The 18954-nt window shown below is 40.0% G+C and overlaps 1 protein-coding gene across 2 annotated transcripts in view; it reads left to right on the top strand.

Annotated features, from left to right (window-relative positions):
• The window catches only part of commd10 (COMM domain containing 10), a 100407-nt gene extending 83385 nt beyond the window's left edge, over positions 1–17022 (top strand). For both annotated transcript variants that reach the window (XM_055633162.1, XM_055633160.1), the window contains 2 exons: positions 15481–15540; positions 16425–17022. In XM_055633162.1, coding sequence (XP_055489137.1) covers positions 15481–15540; positions 16425–16463 — 99 coding nt within the window. In that variant the 3' untranslated portion in view covers positions 16464–17022. The remainder of the gene's footprint in view (positions 1–15480; positions 15541–16424) is intronic.
• The last annotated feature ends 1932 nt before the right edge of the window (positions 17023–18954 follow it).

Below are 18954 nucleotides of genomic sequence, written 5' to 3'. Positions count from 1 at the left end.
CTCTGAAACCTCATCCTTTATAATGGACTCTAAAATCTTACCAACCACTGAAGTTGGGCTAATCGGCCTGTAGTTTCCACTCTTCTACTTTGTTCCTTTCTTGAACAGCAGAGTAATATTTGTGGGCGGCACAGTGACGCTGCGGTAGAGTTGCTTTACAGCGAATGCAGCGCCGGAAACCCGCGTTCGATCCCGACTATGGGTGCTGTCTGCACGGACTTTGTACTTCCTCCCCGTGACCGCGTGGGTTTTCTCCGAGATCTTCAGCTTCCTCCCACATTCCAAGTATGTAGGTAAATTGGCTTGGTAAATTTAAAAATTGTCCTTAGTGTCTCTAGGATAGTGTTAATATGCGGGGATCACTGGTCGGCGCTGATTCAGGGGGGCGAAGGGCCTGTTTCCACGCTGTATCCCTAAACTAAAATTTAAACTAAATTTGCAATTTTCCAATCGTCTGGAACTGCTCCTAACTCTTGTGATTCTTGAAAGGTCACTGCTATTGCCTCCACAGTCTCTAAAGCCACCTCCTTCAGAACCCCTGGGTCAGCCCATCCCACATATTTAGGTATAGGACCACTGAGGTTTTGAGAATTTTTTACATACTTTTTCAGGTGACTTATCCACCTTTCTGATTCCCAAGCAGCTTCTCCTTAGTAATAGTATATGTTTGTTTATTACAAAGTTCCTATAAAAGGGGTATTTGTGACTTGGAAAAGTCGTAATGTTAACCCTACCAATTGCTCTCTTCCCAACTGCTTGCAGTTTTTGATGCTTTTCCCTTAATTTCCCTTATTTTTCCCTTAATTTAATTCCCTTCCCTCATCTCTTACCCCCCCCCTTCCCCCCCCCACCTCTCCCTTCCCTTCCCCCTTCCCCTTCTCCATCCCCCCCCCCCCCCCCCCCCCCCCCCCCCCCCAAACCTCCTTCCTGATAATTACCTGCTTACCATCTTCTTACGGGTATTCTGCGTAATTATTTTTAAATAGTAAAATTCCTCCGATTTTTGGCAATTTTTAGAGATTACTTTGCTGTCTTTTGTAGTTACAATTATCGTGGTGGTTATTTAATTAGCATTTTAATTTTTTTACCATTTAGAGCTGAATATATTACACCCGCTTCCAGAATGAATACCACCTAATAATTAGGAGTTTTGGCTAAGTTGCCATTTTGCAACCATCAATGTTGCATCACATGTTGGACAAATAATATCCCTTGTAAAAAGTTGGAAATACTCAGTAGGTCAAGCAGCATCTGAAGAAACAGTAAATATTTTGAGTTGATAACTCTCCATCGCAACTCTACTTCTGTTTTTATGCCAGATTTCCACTATCTGCATTTTTTGGGGGAACTGATAATATCCTTTGTTTATTGTAATAATCGGTTTGTCCTCGATTTTCAATTGAGCATTCGTTTGAAAGTTCTGGTGGTGGCAAGGAAGGGGAAAAAAGAATGTTCCGGTTTCTGTAGTGGGCAAAGATTACAAGACATACGAGCAAGACTATTTAGGATTTAAAATATAGATACCCATCATTCCCCTTCGGAGAATTGTAATGGGGTGGCTTGTTGGCTCTCATAAATCAAAGGAATTCTTGTGCCAAAAGGAAATGTATGCTTCAAATGTGATCTGCAAAGGGAGCACATTTTCCTCTCCAAGCTGGTTTGCATCAATCCTTCAGCTGAGGCAAATGACTGTAAATAATTGACTCCAGTACTTGATTTTTATATTAATAATAAAATCAGTGAAACATTACCAAGGTTATGAATTTGAAAAGTATTTTTACTTTGCAATATGAGTCCATAGTTGCCATGATTCGCATTGCTTTAAGCGTACAATTGTAACAGCCTAGATTGGGCATCTTGTTCTGCATGAACAAGTTGGTATCAAGGGCCTTCTTCTGTGCTGTATGACTCTTGACTTTAAGATTCTACATTTACTTTTTTTAAGTATAGAGGAAAAGCACAAAAAAATATTTAGGTATAGGACCACTGAGGATCTGAGAATATTTTATACTTTTTCTGATTTTAAACTTTTTTCCAATGAATAAAATCCAGAAATATGTGCAACTTTGTTTTGGTGTGAAGTGATCATGTTTGAACAAGTACTGTTGTTGCTGATGCTGGATGGATATACTGGCAAGATATCTTGCTTCTAATTATAACCTGATTATGTGGGGACCACACACTGCTCTATTTTGGCGTCCTTTGGCTTGAATAAAGCTGGAGGATTGTTCATGAGACCAACCCACAAAACCAGTTTGCAAAAGCACAACCCACTTTGGTGTGGATTAACTGTAACCATAGATTTTTGCTATGGACTGTTTCATCTTTTTTTCATTTATTTTAATTGAGTATAATTTTTGTTTTTATAATTAACCCTCCACTACATCTGTCTCCATTTTAATTTATATTTGTTGTTTTGTTGTATTCTTTATTGTTGCTTTCCATTTTAAAATATCAAATTTGGAAATAATAATAATCAAGATGATATCTGTATAAGATGCCTGTATAATTCAAAAAATGTATTTCTCGTCATATGCTTTTCTTATTTATTCTGCTTTCCTGGTAATAGTATTGGAGACAAATTTAATGCCATGTACATTGTCTGGCTGCAACAGTAACAACTATTTGACTTGATTTGACTCGTCTGATGGAAAATCTCCCAAGGCTTTTCACAGGAACCATATTTGAACAAAACGTGACACCTTGTCACATCAGGTAAACATTACAGGAGATCAATTCTAAAGTGAAGACATGGAGAGGAATATGGAAGGCATTTGGGGCTTGGAGTTAAGATACCTGAAGGCATAATCACGATTGGAATAATTAAAGTGTAAATATCAGCAGAAATTATGATTCCTTAAAACTGTCCGAGTGCACCCTGTCCAGACATTGAGTACCTGCTTTGAGGTTCACCACAGTTTGTGTACCACAACCACTGTAATTTGGAGAGGAGGAACTGTGGCATAGAAATGATAATAGCTCGGCCTAGATCACTACAGTTTTGAACCACCTTTGGTGGCCAAAGAACCCAGGAGATCTGCACGATCTCTATGGACAGCACAGAAGCAGCACTCTGTAGAGAGGAAGGTGGAAAAAGGTCTGTGGTGCGATTGCAACAAAGATGGACTCATTGCCTGGTAAACACACAACCTTCATCTTGGGGCCTATCGACAAGCAATTGAGAGAACTGATGAGACTAGTTAAGACACCCTCAGCTCATTGATACATCTAGCCAGTGTGCACAGGCTTTCAGGGGCCGAGCTTTTGGCCTCTGGTTTGGACACAAATCTAAGTCCTGTAACCTGCCAGCAGTGGGAGTTTAGATTTATTATTATTGTCATGCTTACTGAGGTACAGGGAAAAGCTTTTTTTTGCATGTTATTCAATTAGATGAGGTAATACTATATAATCAAGCCAAACTCAAGTACAATAGGTGGAGTAAAGAGGAAGATGCCGAGTTCAGAATCTTTCTCAGCAGGCAGCGCATCAATTCCAGAGTCCAATTTCTGCAATTGGGTAGAGGATAGTACTCTAGCTAATGGAAGGACCATTCAGAAGCCTAATGACAGAGGGGAAGAAGGGATTCCTGAGTCTGATGGTACGCCCTTTCAAGCTTCCGTGCCTTTTACCTGACAGGAGTAGGGAGAAGAAGGAATGACCAGGGTGGGACAAGTCTTTGAGTATGTTGACTGCTTTTCTGAGGCAGCATGAAATGTAGACCGAGTCGATGGGCAGAAGTCTGGTTCTTGGAATTGGACTGGGCTACATCTGCAACTTTGCAATTTCTTGCAATCTTTGGCAGAGCTGTGAAGCAATCTCGTAGTATGTTTTCTATGGTGCATCTGCAAAGGTTTGTAAGAGTCATTGGAAACATTCTGAATTATTTTAAGGATGAAGAGGCATTGATGTGCCTTCTTGGCTGCTGCTTCATTGTGGTTGGTTAATGACCCCAGGATGAATGGTAGATTTCTGTTAAATATCGCTACAATTACAAAACAAAATGGAATCCACCCATATTAAATTACTCCTGCATGTTACCCAGAGAAGACTTTGGTATACACATAGTTTAAGAACTTTTTACCTATTTTTATTGTCTCCCTAATGCAAGGATAAACAGTGAAACATATATGTTCTACCAACATTTATATTGTGATATCAGTAGCATATAATCCTGTGATTATTTTATACAAATAATTCACCTAATCAATTTTAATTAAACTCTAATTTAAAGACATTTTGCAAATAGACCTGATCTTTATTTGCAAATTACATTTGTTTATGAATTTTGTTAATTTAAAATCGATGGGCTATGTATGGCTGAGACAGGTGAGCAGGAAGTTAAAGTGGGATGCCTGCATCAAGTTTAGTTTAGTTTAGTTTAGAAATACAGCGTGGAAACAGGCCCTTTGGTCCTTCTGCTCTGACCAGCGATCCGTGCACATTAACACTATCCTACACCAACTGGGACAAGTTTAACATTTACCAAGCCAATTAACCTACATACCTGTCTTTGGAGTGTGGGAGGAAACCGAAGATCTTGGAGAAGACCCACGCAGGGCACGGGGAGAATGTACAAACTCCGTACAGACAGCACCCGTAGTCGGGATTGAATACGGGTTTCCAGCGCTGCATTCGCTGTAAGGCAGCAACTCCACCACTGTGTAGCCTGATAGGTTTTGTAAATTATTAAATTAATCCTTTCATATATCCTTTTAAAATTTACTTTATTTTCAGGCTCGTCGCTATGTACCACTTTCTGATTTTGGACATCCCTACCTTTGTTATCTTTTTCCTTCCTTCACCATGTGAATTTTAACTTTGTAACCGATTGCACTATGGTGTTGGGATCCTATACTACTGACAAATAAATCCCATCTAAGTTAGCTCTGCTGTAGACTACAATAATGCTGCTTTCTGTAACATTCATCAACTTTATATGTGCCCTCGAAAATTGAAGAGCCATTTTAATAAATGAGTGACTGGCTTAAGGTTACAGATTTATTACTGTTTCGTTTCTGGTCCTTTGAAGACTCAATGTCTTGAAGTAGACTAAACAAATCTAAAATCTTTGCAGCTGTGAAGAATTTGTTTTGTAGGTTTCACTTTACAGAAAAATGACTACTTGGTATCAGTAGTCCATGCATTTCTGTGTATAGAGTAACTTAAAAATGATCTGAGGAGCCCATGTGGGGCCATTATATACAAGGCTGTGAACTATGATGTGGAAAGTGGGATTAATCTAAATTAGATTTCTCAGCCATCATTGACACAATGCTCTTAGTGGCTACTTCCTCTTCCATTAATTTGTATAATTACTCTGATAGTTAATCTTTAGGGAAAAAATAGCTGAGCAGCATTTGTTAGTTCAAGCATTTTTCTTGCAATCAACATAAATCACCTAAATTGGCTTCAACAATTCCACAATAATTAATTTGAAAATGGATTGCACCAACTTACTAAGATTTCCTTTGCAGCACCTGGAGAAACTGCAATCTTTATCAGCTAAAAAGACAGAGGCAGCAATCATTTGACTACCACCTGCAGTATGGCTTTAAAATCATATGGCATACACATTTGAGAATGGTTTGCTGTTCCTTTGTGGTTACTGGGTCACAATTCTTGCGTGCCTAGCTAACAGTAATGTAGAAATTTCTTCTAATTCGAACTGCAGTGGGAAAGAAAAATGCCTTCTCAGTGGTGATTACTGATGATCATTACAAGCTGAGCTGTGACCAATCCTTACATCCATTTATGAAGAGCAACTAGAAAACATAACGGCTCCTATGTTAATCTTCCCTTCCTGCTATAAATACAGTGTTAAACCCCCTTTTCACGGGGCGACTTGACGCAAGAGGTAACCAGAGTTTGACATCGTGGGAACCTCGTGCGGTAACAGTACGGCATTCGTGGACCACCGTGGCGCTAACGGCAGGTAATCGTGTAACTTGGGTACTCGGGAGAAAATTCAAACATGTTTGAATTTGTCCAAGAGTGACTTGTACACTTGTGGTTGAGTATTGCAACATTTTATGAACGTAGTGGCCAGTGCGATATCCGTAGTAACTCTTGCGGTCACCGTGGGAACTCCTGCGAACGGTGAACCCGGAAGTTGGATAGAGTGAATCCAGCCAGTTTGCTATTTACATACAAATCTAATAAAACTAGGGAAAGGTGGGGGAGTCGAGGGAGAGGAGGGGGAGACAGATGGGGGTGTCTTCATTTACTGGCGGTGGGTGTCGGTCACTGAAACAGGCAGGTGAGATTTCGCATCCACCTTGTGTGTGCCTCTCTCTCTCTCTCTCTCTCCCTCTCTCCCTCCCTCCCTCTCACACAGGCATGAATGAAGGAACTCCGCGGGCCAGGCAGCATTTACGGAGGGAAATGGACAGGCGACCCATTCTTCAGGCTGCCTTATGTCTCTCTCTCCCCCCCCCCAACTCTCACCCACACACGCGAATGCTGGAGAAACTCCGCAGGTGCAGCAGCATCTATGGAACGAAGGAAATAGACACCGTTTCGGCCCCGCTGCACCTGCTGAGTTTCTCCAGCATTCGTGTGTGTGGGTGGGAGTTGGGGGGAGGGGGGGGGGGAGAGAGACGTAAGGCAGCCTGAAGAATGGGTCGCCTGTCCATTTCCCTCCATAATTGCTGCCTGGCCCGCGGAGTTCCTCCAGTCATGCCTGTGTGAGAGGGAGGGAGGGAGAGATAGAGAGAGAGAGAGGTAGTCCTGGTCAGTCCTTTGAAGATAGACACCAGTTGCTTGGAGCAACTCAGCGGGACAGGCAGCATCTCTGGAGAGAAGGAACGGGTGGCGTTTCGGGTCGAGAGCCTTCTTCAGACTGAAAGTTTCACCTCTCAGTAGATCATAAAATAACACAATCATCACGGTCAATGTGAGACACAGTCTTTATTCATATTTGACAAAATAAAAAGACGACTTCTTGCACATATTGAGAGAAGGTGCATCACAAGAAAACAACATTTGTCTAAAAAAACACAGATTATTCTTCAGCTCATTAAAGAGCTCGGGTGAAAAAAACAAATATAGTGTGTGACAACAAAGTAACATCATTTGTGCCACGTGATTAACTACACTACAGTCCACGATGTTCATTCACGATTAACGGGAAAGATCGGGAGACGGACAAGTCACTCGCACAAATGACAGAATTGCCGAGTACCGTGGGAACTCTTTACTCTACCCCCGTTATATCGTGTGATATTGTGCTAGACCACGACCACTCCACTCTGGCTACATCTTGCGTCAAGTCACCCCGTGTAAAAGGGCTATTAACGTGCGCCTACATCATGACAGAAAGAATCAGCCAATTCAACATTGACCAATCATCCTCAACGATTCTGTTTTGACCTATCTATCGCATGTCTTTGCTTATCATCCTTCTGTACACACTTCCTGTCGTAGCAATAGCCGGTCTTGTCCTTATAACTGATGGAGGTTACAGCTTTTCCAGGTATTGCTGAGGAAATCTTGGATGCTTTTGAAATCCGTGTTGTAGATATGATATAGTGATGTTATAATTTATGATTGATGGATAAACAATAGACAATAGGTGCAGGAGTAGGCCATTCGGCCCTTCGAGCCAGCACCTCCATTCAATGTGATCATCTCCAATCAGTACCCCGTTCCTGCCTTCTCCCCATATCCCCTGACTCCACTATCTTTAAGAGCTCTATCTAATTCTCTCTTTAAAACATCCAGAGAACCTGCCTCCACCGCCCTCTGAGGCAGAGAATTCCACAGACTCACTACTCTCTGTAAGAAAAAGTGTTTCCTCGTCCCTGGTTCTGGACTCCCCCAACATCGGGAACATGTTTCCTGCCTTCAGTGTGTCCAAACCCTTAACAATCTTATATGTTTCAATGAGATACCCTCTCATCCTTCAAAACTCCAGTGTACAAGCCCAGCTGCTCCATTCTCTCAGCATATGACAGTCCCGCCACCTCGGGAATTAGCCTTGTAAACCTACGCTGCACTCCCTCAATAGCAAGAATGTCCTTCCTCAAATTAGGGGACCAAAACTGTACACAATACTCCAGGTGTGGTCTCACTAGGGCTCTGTGCAACTGCAGAAGGACCTCTTTGCTCCTATATTCGATTCCTCTTGTTATAAAGGCCAACATGCCATTCGCTTTCTTCACTGCCTGCTGTACCTGCATGCTTACTTTCATAGACTGATGAACAAGATCCCCCAAATCCCGTTGTACTTCCCCTTTTCCCAACTTGACGCCATTTAGATAGTAATCTGCCTTCTTGTTTTTGTTACCAAAGTGGATAACCTCACATTTATCCGCATTAAACTTCATCTGCCATGCATCTGTCCACTCCCCAACCTGTCCAGGTTACCCTGCATTCTCATAGCATCCTCCTCACAGTTCACACTGCCACCCAGCTTTTTGTCATCTGCAAATTTGCTAATGTTACTTTGAATCCCGTCATCCAAATCATTGATGTATATTGTAATTTGCTGCGGTCCCAGCACCGAGCCTTGCGATACCCCACTAGTCACTGCCTGCCATTCTGAAAGGGACCCGTTAATCCCTACTCTTTGTTTCCTGTCTGCCAACCAATTCTCTATCCATGTCAGCACTCTATCCCAATACCATGTGCCCTAATTTTGCCAACTAATCTGCTATGTGGGACCTTATCAAATGCTTTCTGAAAGTCCAGGTACACTACATCCACTGGCTCTCTCTTGTCCATTTTCCTAGTTACATCTTCAAAAATTTCCAGGAGATTAGTCAAGCATGATTTCCCTTTCGTAAATCCATGCTGACTCGGACCGACCCTGTTACTGCTATCCAAATGTGTGGCTGTTTCATCTTTTATAATTGACTCCAGCATCTTCCCCACGACCGATGTCAGGCTAACTGGTCTATAATTCCCTGGTTTCTCTCTCCCGCCTTTCTTAAAAAGTGGGTTAACATTAGCTACCCTCCAATCCACAGGAACTGATCCTGAGTCTATAGAACATTGAAAAATTATCACCAATGCATCCACAATTTCTAGAGCCACTTCCTTAAGTACCCTGGGATGCAGACCATCAGCTCCTGATGATTTATGAGCCTTCAGTACTATCAGCCTATCCAACACCATTTCCTGCCTGTGGATTTCCTTCAGTTCCTCCGTCAACCCAGATCCTTGGGCTGCTACTATATCAGGAAGATTGTTTGTGTCCTCCTTAGTGAAGACATATCCAAAGCACTTGTTCAACTCATCTGCCATTTCCTTGTTCCCCATAATAAATTCACCTTTTCCAGTCTTCAATGGTCCAACTTTGATCTTAACTAATTGCCACTGATTTTTTTTTGGATTGTTGTGCTGAGTTGCCAAGCTGAGCATGGAATCTGCAAATGGCTGTGATGGATACATAACAAGTTGAACTGTTCCACCAGGAGTGGGGAGCAGTGTGGTTTAGCCACATAATAGGAATTGTTCAGGTCGCAGGATCACAGATGTTGCCATTTGAAAGACGTTAACCACTTCTCACGAGCAGCACTGCTCAGCAGTCTGAGTAATCTGTCAGTACTTCGATCGCTGCATACAGTGCCCTCCATAATGTTTGGGACAGGCCCATCATTTATCTACAGAACACTGAGAATACTGACCTGTGAGTGCCCTGTATGTGTTTTTAAACTGTGCCTTTTGCAACTGTGTGTCTTTTGCAATTGCGAAAAAAGATGAAAATGTCTAAAATTGATTGTTTACCCTCGCCCCCTTCTCTCTCACAGTCTCTCACCTGTTTTCGGCAGAATTTCTGGCAGTTTCTGAACTGCCAACCTTCCAGGCTTCAGTTACTGAGCTGCCAGGGCTGAGTGACTGAGATGCCAGCCCAAGAATCTATTCGGCCCACAATGTCCATACTAGCCTTCTGGAAACCAGTCCCTTCGACCCACAACACCCATGCTAACACTCCAGAAAGCCCCCCACCCCCCCCACCGGCCAGCAATCTTGGAATTGGTGGAGAGGTGGAATTTTTTTGTTGGGGGACCAGCCCTCCCGTCTGAAACTGGGACCCAATGGGTCCCACTTAGTCTAGTACTTCTTATCTTTTTTTCATACTGCCCTTGACTTTCATTGTCAGACACGGTCGCCCCTTACTCCCCTTGGAATCTTTCGTCCTCTTTGGAATGAACTGATCCTGCACCTTCTGTATTATTCCCCAGAAATACCTGCCATTGCCATTAATGAGACTGAGAAACAAGAATAAAACTGTTAGAGGCATCAGCCAAACCTTCGACTTACTAAAATCAACTGTTTGGAACATAATGGATTCTGAAGTGTATAGACACATCCTATCTGTTCAAGTTCACAACTCATTGACCGGTGATTCATTCTACAAGACAATTATCCCAAACATACTGTTAAAGCAACAAAGGGGTTTTTCAAAGGTAAAAAATGGTCAATTCTTGGGGCCTATTGAGCATTCCTTTTATATGCTGAAGAGAAAACTGAAGTGGACTAAATATTATGATGCCCTGAAATGGGGAGACTATCTATAAACACTGCTGTAATTTCTACATGGTGAACCCAAAATGTTTACAAATGGCCTTTATTACTATCTGACAATGTGCACTTTAACCACATGTGATTTTTTTTTTTTTTCTATTACAAATCCCAAATTGTGGAGTACCGAGGCAATAAATCTCCCTGTGGCTGAGCACTTCAACCCCCCCCTTCCATTCCGAATCCGACCTTTCTGTCCTGGGCCTCCTCCATTACCAGAGTGAGCACCACCGGAAACTGGAGGAGCAGCACCTCATATTCCGCTTGGGCAGTCTGCGGTGGCCTGAACATTGGGTGAACATTGACTTCTCCAATTCCCGGTAGCCCTTGCAGTCTCCTCCCCTTCGCAGCTCTCCCTCAGCCCACTGGCTCCTCCTCTTCCTTTCTACTTCCCGCCCTCCCTCCCCCCCACTCTGCATCAGTCTGAGGAAGGGTTTTGGGCCGAAACGTTGCCCATTTCCTTTGCTCCATAGATGCTGCCGCACCCGCTGAGTTTCTCCAGCAATTTTGTCTACCTTCGATTTTCCAGCATCTGCAGTTCCTTCTTGAACAAATAAATACATGATGGGTCTTTGTCCCAAACATGGAGGGGACTGTATATCTTGTCAAAAGTTCCAGACTTTGTGCATCTGTGTCCTGTGCTTCAGATATAAACCAGAACAATGAAATTCTTGCTGCTGCAGCATTACAGGCTCATTAGACCCAACAACAATGATAAATGCGCAATAAAATATCAATCATTCATAACTCTGACCCTTTAATAGTGAATTTGATAGTGAATCTGAGTTTGCAAGTGGAATTCCAAACTTCTGATAAAGAAGACATTTATTATGCCTGTGATGAAATGGAATATGAGATGTGTCTTCATATTCTGCACCAAGGTTAAACAGGTTGATGTATACTGAAAGTGGATTCCGTGTCCAGTGTAGATTTATAGCTGCACTGCTCTTTGATGTTCCATTTGCAGGCAGGCCTACACTCATCTCAATGTCCAAGCATTAATAGGCTTGATCTGCAGACTTTGTCTGAGACCTTCAATGCAACAATAGTGTGCAACTTGCATTCAGAGATCTTGAACACATGGCCTACTGTTGCCTAGCTGCCAGTCGTTCACGACCATTGACTTGCCATGTGCAGATCTGACGTAAAGAAAGCTCTGCTTCCCACTAAATTGCAAAATATGAATTGGTGGTTTCAGCTGGTGGTTACTGAACGGTCCTCCATAAATTAAAAATATAGGCCCAATCATGCCTCATTGTGGTCATGTCACTTCTCTGCAGCTGTAATGCTGTAACATGATACACGATTATTGTTCTCTCTGCGCAACTGTTGTATGTGTATGGCTTGATTGAACAGTATGATTTGACTGGATAGCACACATAATTTTTCATAGTATCTCGGAACCTGTGACAATAATAAACCAATACTATTAACAAAATCAATCACGGTGCTAAAATACAGTATAGAAATCTCTTATGGTTTTATTGAGAAAGATGTTAATTGAACATGGTAGGATTTCTAATGTAGTTAACACGTTTTCATTTGTAAAAACATTTTCTCTTGGGCCAGTCTTCTAAACGTTGGATTGGGGTGATGCTGGAGTATGAAGCTGAGAGAGAAAATTGTGACGTTTAGACAAGTTTAAAAACAGAAACTGATGGAAGCACATAGCAAGTTGAACATTCTGCATGGAGAGAAGCAAAGTTAACGTTTCAGGTCTGCGACCCTTTGTCAGATTGTTAAAGGGAGGATTCAAGTTAGGTTTCAGATGCAGAGTAGGTGGGGAAGGAATAGCGAGAATGAGGGGGATATCTATACGATGAGGCCATGAGAGATGAAGGTTGCACACAAAGTAGATGTTCATCAGAACAATCAGGGAGTTTGTTGTTTCCAGTGCACCGAGAGTCTGTCGCTGTGGAAATAGTGTGACAGAACAGGATATGGTCTCTGAAATATGTTCAGAAGGCAGCACTTGTGTGTAACTAGCTTTCATGTGTGGAAGGGTACTGTTGAATGTAAACAATTTTCTGTTGCAGTGTCTTTTGGGAACATAATTATCTTGAAATATTTTTTCTTGTTTCTCCTAACATTCTTATTTGTGCCTCCCAGCATTTTTGATTATATAGCTCAGACTTTTGGGTTTCACTCCATCGGTATAATTGATATAATGGTGTGTACACCTATTTAAATTAAGGGTTTCTGTAACTACTCTTTCCACATGTCAGGGCTATCTGTTTAGTTGTGACTATTTTAACCTGGTTATATTCCATGTTTGCATGTTGTGACAACTAAGCATTCTTTCAAGCTGGAACAAAGATATAGGGAACTTAGGATGCAAGCTCCAGACTTATTGTACTGCATCACTACTTTTGATAAAAAGTAGTTATGGTGATAAACTAATATTTGAATTGCAAATGTTTTAGAATGGATGGAATTGAATATCCTACTTGATGCCATTATGCTTGTTTTTGATGCAGTAAATAACAAGCTAAATCATTTTTTTTTAAATTTCAGCTAAATATAGGAAATAATTCAAAATTGGATTGCCATTATCCAGGATGATCTAGAATTTAAAGACTGGTTATGTTAAGTTATTGTTAAAAGCTGAAGACTAGTGGTGTGCCTCAAGGTTCGGTGCTGAGCCCGGTACTGTTTGTTATCTATATCAATGATTTGGATGAGAACATACATGGCAAGATTAGTAAGTTTGCTGATGATACATAAGTGGGTGGTTTGCAAATAGTGAAAATGGTTATGAAAAATTGAAGCAGAATCTTGATCGATTGGCCAGGTGGGCTGAGGAAAGGTTGATGGAATTTAATACAGAGAAATGTGAGGTGTTGCATTTTGGGAAACCTAACATGGGCAGGACCTACACAGTAAATGGTAGAGCTCTGGGGAGTGTTGTAGAGCAGAGGGATCGAGGAGTGCAGGTGCGTGGTTCCTTGAAGCTGGAATTGCAGGTAGATAAGATAGCAATGTTACAAAATTTTGAGATTTAAAAAATCAAGTCTGTAACTTATCCCATCAGATAAAGCATAAAAAGAAGTTTAATTTGACACCTAATTCACTTTCATATCTCAAGTATTTAAAAAGTTATGGCCATTTTCATACTCGGAAATTAGCATCTTGTTCCCTATTTATTTTCTATGGACAAGACAAAAAAGCTGTGATCGTATGCTGTCAAAAGCCCATAACCTTCTTAAAAATTAAGAGAACTGAATGAAATTTTCAGTTATCATAGATTGAACCATTCTGAAATAAATATAAAATAATCTTACTTGGATGACCTGAAATTAAAACATATAATTAGTTAGTTACCCAAGTGTAGCTAATTTCAAACTCCAATTACTAGATCTAAACATCTATCCATTTATTAATAAATGATTAACATTTTTAAATAGCCCGTGTCCAAATAATATTCATAAATAATTCACAATAAAACATGATTTTGAAATCTCATTTACATTCATTTATAGGCCAAATGGAAGGAATTTAGTGTTCAATTGCTGTAAATTAAAGTCCATTTAAATCAGCTTTCTAGTGGGATCCTGTGAACGCGCTGGTTTAGAACGTTCACATTGCAGTGGATTTGTGCCCTCAAATGCCCAGAAAAATACTGTGGGATATAATGGGCCCAAAATTAGCTACTCGCAATATTAAACTTTGTATAAAGGGTTCTTAAGAAGCCCTTTTTAATGTAAAAATAAGCTACATACCTTCTGTATACGGCTCCATGCGGCCCTGTGGTTGCGTGAGGTCGTGGGTTTAGAGAGTGAAACAGACAGGTACATGGATAGGACATCTTTGGAGGGATATGGACCATACGGAAGCAGGTGGGACTAGTGTAGCTGGGATATGTTGGCCGGTTTGGGCAAGTGGAGCCAAAGGGCCTATTTCCACGCTGTGTCACTCTATGACTCTATACTTTAAAGACAGTATGTGTTGGAGGAGGAACTCATTGGTAACTACAATTAACAAAAAAAGATTATTGCAAAAAGAAACAATGGGATGATACAAGCACTTGAGACTGTGCAGATGGCAAAGTAATTAGAGGAGATTACATGGTTGGTATGCATGTCTATAAAAGTGTCAACTGTTTGCTATTAAATTGTGCAATTAAGGAAAAAGTTAGCTAATTGACTCCCATTTTAGTTATAAAATATCCCTATTAAATGTTCCCACTACTGCCTTACAAAAATTCAAATCAGAGCACTACACATGTAAAATGACTGGAAGATGGTCTCTCTAAGTTGAGTGATGGCGAAAGTTGAATTGCCTTTTAAAGTCATGCAGACTGATGGGCTATACCTTGGACTTACCTGTAAAGTAAGATGCTGCAGCACTACTTTCTGGGTGAATAGGAATATTTTGTTGTAGCTTTTAATTTGCACCAAATGTTCAGCCTAGGTAGGATTGTGCCAATGAAAGCACTGTTCTCAAATACATTGCTTATTTTTTATCTGTTTTATCACTAATAGAGACTATTATGTAATTGAGAAGTAGAAAATTGCACATAATATTGCATTTCTTATTTTTAGAAAAAAATTCCACATTTTAACCAAATTTATATAGTTTTTCTGGTAAATAGATTTTCATAATGTTTGATGTTCTATTAGTTGATCTTGTGGGTATATTCTAAGTTTGATTGTTTTCGAGGATTAGACTTTGGCAACTGGCATTCATTACAACTGTTGCAATCACTGCAAAGTTAAAAGATGTCTGGAAATATAATAGACTTTTCTAAAATTGAGTGATGTGGGAAAATGCAGATGTTTGATCAATTTAATTGGATTTTCATGCTCAGAATATTTATGTCCTCCATTCCATTGGTGGCTTGTGTGCACATTAATTGAATGCTTTTATCATGTTTAATAAACAGAGTTAAATTTTTTATGGCTAATGAAATACATTCATTTCACAAATGAATAAAATAATACTTTTGTTTTTATACAGAATACAGAAAACATTTTTGTGGAGTTTAACCATGGAGAACTTTTAGATTTTTATAATAAGGTGAGTTTTTTTTTCATTTTATGGCAAATCTCAATTGACAGCCTACTTTAATAATATTGAAGAGGCGAGGGGGCGAATGCTCAGGATGGAAATATATCTGGCTTCCTGACTTCAGAGGAGTGCAAAATATTTCCTCTGAGAAGAAAGGATGAAGAACTAGTTTTGGGATTTATTCCAAATGGCATAGAACGCTGCCTTTAGAGTTTACCTCTGAATGTAACTACATACTCTTTTTGAAAGTACTGCCCCTTGGTGTAAGTTTTCCACAATGAATAGCTAATAGATCTTGTTAATATAATGTTTACTGTGTTTTAAGCCTATGCCTGTATGTGATCCACCCACAACAATCCTCGTCAGCAGTGACATTCTTATTTGCATACAGCCCAGTAAAAATCTTACCATGCCTTAGTAGAATCTGACATCAGTCCAAGAAGGGAAAGATAATAGGTTTAACTTAAAGTAGTCTTATCTTGGCCATAAAGACCCATTGTCCTGGAGTTGTAAGGCTTGGCCTGACCAAGAGATGTGGTCAATGTACTCCTCTGATACTAGATTCTAGATTTGTGTTCAATGACAAACTTACAAACTCCAGAAATTGCTGTTATAACAGTGAGCAGCGATATATCTTATAACAGTGAGCACTGATATATCTGCTCCAGTTTCTCCCTGTAAGTCCAAGACATTGCATCTGTTTGTGCCTTTGGTTTGTATGACCTGTAAAATGGTGACAGAATTTGAAACATAATAAATCCTTACAGTATTGACATTGGACAAATTTAATTCAATAAAAGTCCCTTGCTTCACATTTGTTACATTCAAATGTTTACTGTGACAATGATCAATGCATAAGAGTTATCTAAAATACTTTTTTTAATCTTTTATAGTTGGAAACTATTCAAGCACAGTTGGACTCTCTTACATGAACAAGATGTACGCATCCACTGGAAGCACACTTTAGTCAACTGTAAATTTAATAACTGAAGTTTTCATCACACAATACATGCTGCAGAAATCAAATTAACTATTTCCATCAAGTTATGTAGCATTGCTATGACGTTACCACTTTTTGATATCTTCACTGATCATTTTTTTCTTGGCTTTCACAAATTGTTACTGAAAATTCAGTAGCACTTGAACTGAATGCTGATAGACCATGAAATGTTCTCATTTAATTCAGGCTCATTGACTGCATTTTAGTGCATGTTAATGTTCTAACCATGATATGATTTTGAATTTATCCTCTGCCAGATTAGGATATATTTGAATCAAAAAACAAATACAAATTATAACATAGCTTTAGGAAAGATTGAGCATCGTTTTAATATTGCTTTCTGAAGCTGTATTTGACATTCATGAATTTCACACTATTAGCACAAAAAACTATTCTGTAGAATTTCACTTGCTAAAGTTACCATTGTATCTTTTCTGTTCTTGCCACATTTCCCAAATTGTACAAGTAAACCATACAACATTTGAAATGTGTTACATGCCATGCCATTTCTTTCATTGCCAGTTGAGTTAAATTGTCAGAACAATCCATTCTGTGGACTAAATATTCATAGTTTCAGGCTAAAGATGAAAAGATTGAAGTGGAATCATCTGCATTAAATGAAACTGTTGATTTTTTTTTGAATGTGGATTTTTACTATGCAGATCTTTCATTGTCGTGTGAGGTATCTTTCCGATGCTATACGAAAAGTGGTAAATAACTCCTACCTTTCCCTGCGAGCACGCTCACCATGTTATGGTCATACAATTGCAGTGGCAAATGATTTAAGGTCATTTAGTTCAGTTTAGTTTATTGTCACTACCGAGGTACAGTGAAAAGCTTTTGTTGCACACAGCAGTTATACTTGTGACTAATAGCAGGTTATGTGCACATTCATTCTTTGTTCCCCCAACTATAATCTTCAATAAAAATGTGTTTCATTAGTATTGGGAAAATAAGTTATTAAATAAATGAATACAGAAAATCAAAATCTGACCTGTGATCTTCTGGGGTCCTCTGAATTCCAGGAATCTGTTTGAAATATTTTTATTGCATTGCTTTAACTGTAGTAATCTTCAGAGGACATCCATATGTTTCCACTCTCAAATGCACCCCTTGGAATTCCCATAAGCCAGCGGTTCAACTGCGGAACATTCTTTGTGCTCCAACTTCACAACTGACTGCATGAACTTGGTTCATATGTCATTCTAAGCTGGAATACAAAAAAAAAAAGAGATTTATTCCTAAAGGTAAAGAAAATCCACTTTATCATCTCCATCTAAAGTAAATTCAAGCTTGTACGATGTTACCATCTGGTTTGATCAATTGAGTGATATTTCCACAGTATTTGATATTGACTGAACATAGTTTTGTTTAATCCATGCCAAATATAGTGTGTGGTTGTTCGACATATTGTATATATATTTCAAATGGAGTATAGGAAAATACATTCAGTCACTATGTACTATATGAAAAAATTGATAATTGTTTTGACAGAATGATCCTGGGATGAGTTGCACGATTGTGCTGTGTATTGATAAATGGCACGTTTACTCAGCATTGATTCAAATTATGAAAGCATTCTAAGGTAGGCACACTGATGGCATATACCTGGCAGGACGTGCTAATTCATTTGGAGCACAAACATTTGCTGTAGCTCAAATTCTTCATCTGAGCATTGGCCAACAATCATGCAATCAACTATATCTCCATCTATCTCATGTTCAGTCTGTCACTCCGATTTCTTTTACCTCATGATATTAAATATTAGATGCAATCAACATAACAAACACACAGTTTTTGCTTCACCGTTTGGCACTGATATAATTCTCTCCCACTGCGCTATCATCCAACAGGTCATGCAGTTAACTCTTTGTTGCACTGCCATAATAAAGCTTACCGTGAGGGTCAGGTGGCTTTTAATTTGCTATCTTGATATAATATCACCACTGCACTTCAGTGGAGGTTTTGCAATGATATTAAGAAATGCAACAAGTGTCAAAGAAAACCTACAATGCAGAGTGGGCGATTCAGCAGGGGTGAGAGTGCAGGGTGACCTGGACAGGTTGGGGGAGTGTGCGGATGCATGGCAGATGGCGTTTAATGTGGAGAAATGTGAGGTTATCCACTTTGGTAGCAAAAACAGGAAGGCAGATTACTATCTAAATGGCGTCAAGTTGGGGAAAAGGGGAAGTACAATGGGATCTAGGGGTCCTTGTACATCAGTCTATGAAAGTAAGCATGCAGGTACAACAGGCAGTGAAGAAAGCGGCCTTTATAACAAGAGGAGTCGAATATAGGAGCAAAGAGGTCCTTCTGCAGTTGTACAGAGCCCTAGTGAGACCACACCTGGAGTATTGTGTGCAGTTTTGGTCCCCTAATTTGAGAAGGACATTCTTGCTATTGAGGGAGTGCAGCGTAGGTTT

This window comes from Leucoraja erinacea, chromosome 3, assembly GCF_028641065.1.
Source record: "Leucoraja erinacea ecotype New England chromosome 3, Leri_hhj_1, whole genome shotgun sequence".
NCBI lineage: Eukaryota > Metazoa > Chordata > Chondrichthyes > Rajiformes > Rajidae > Leucoraja > Leucoraja erinaceus.
This window is presented reverse-complemented; position numbering and strand designations above follow the sequence as displayed.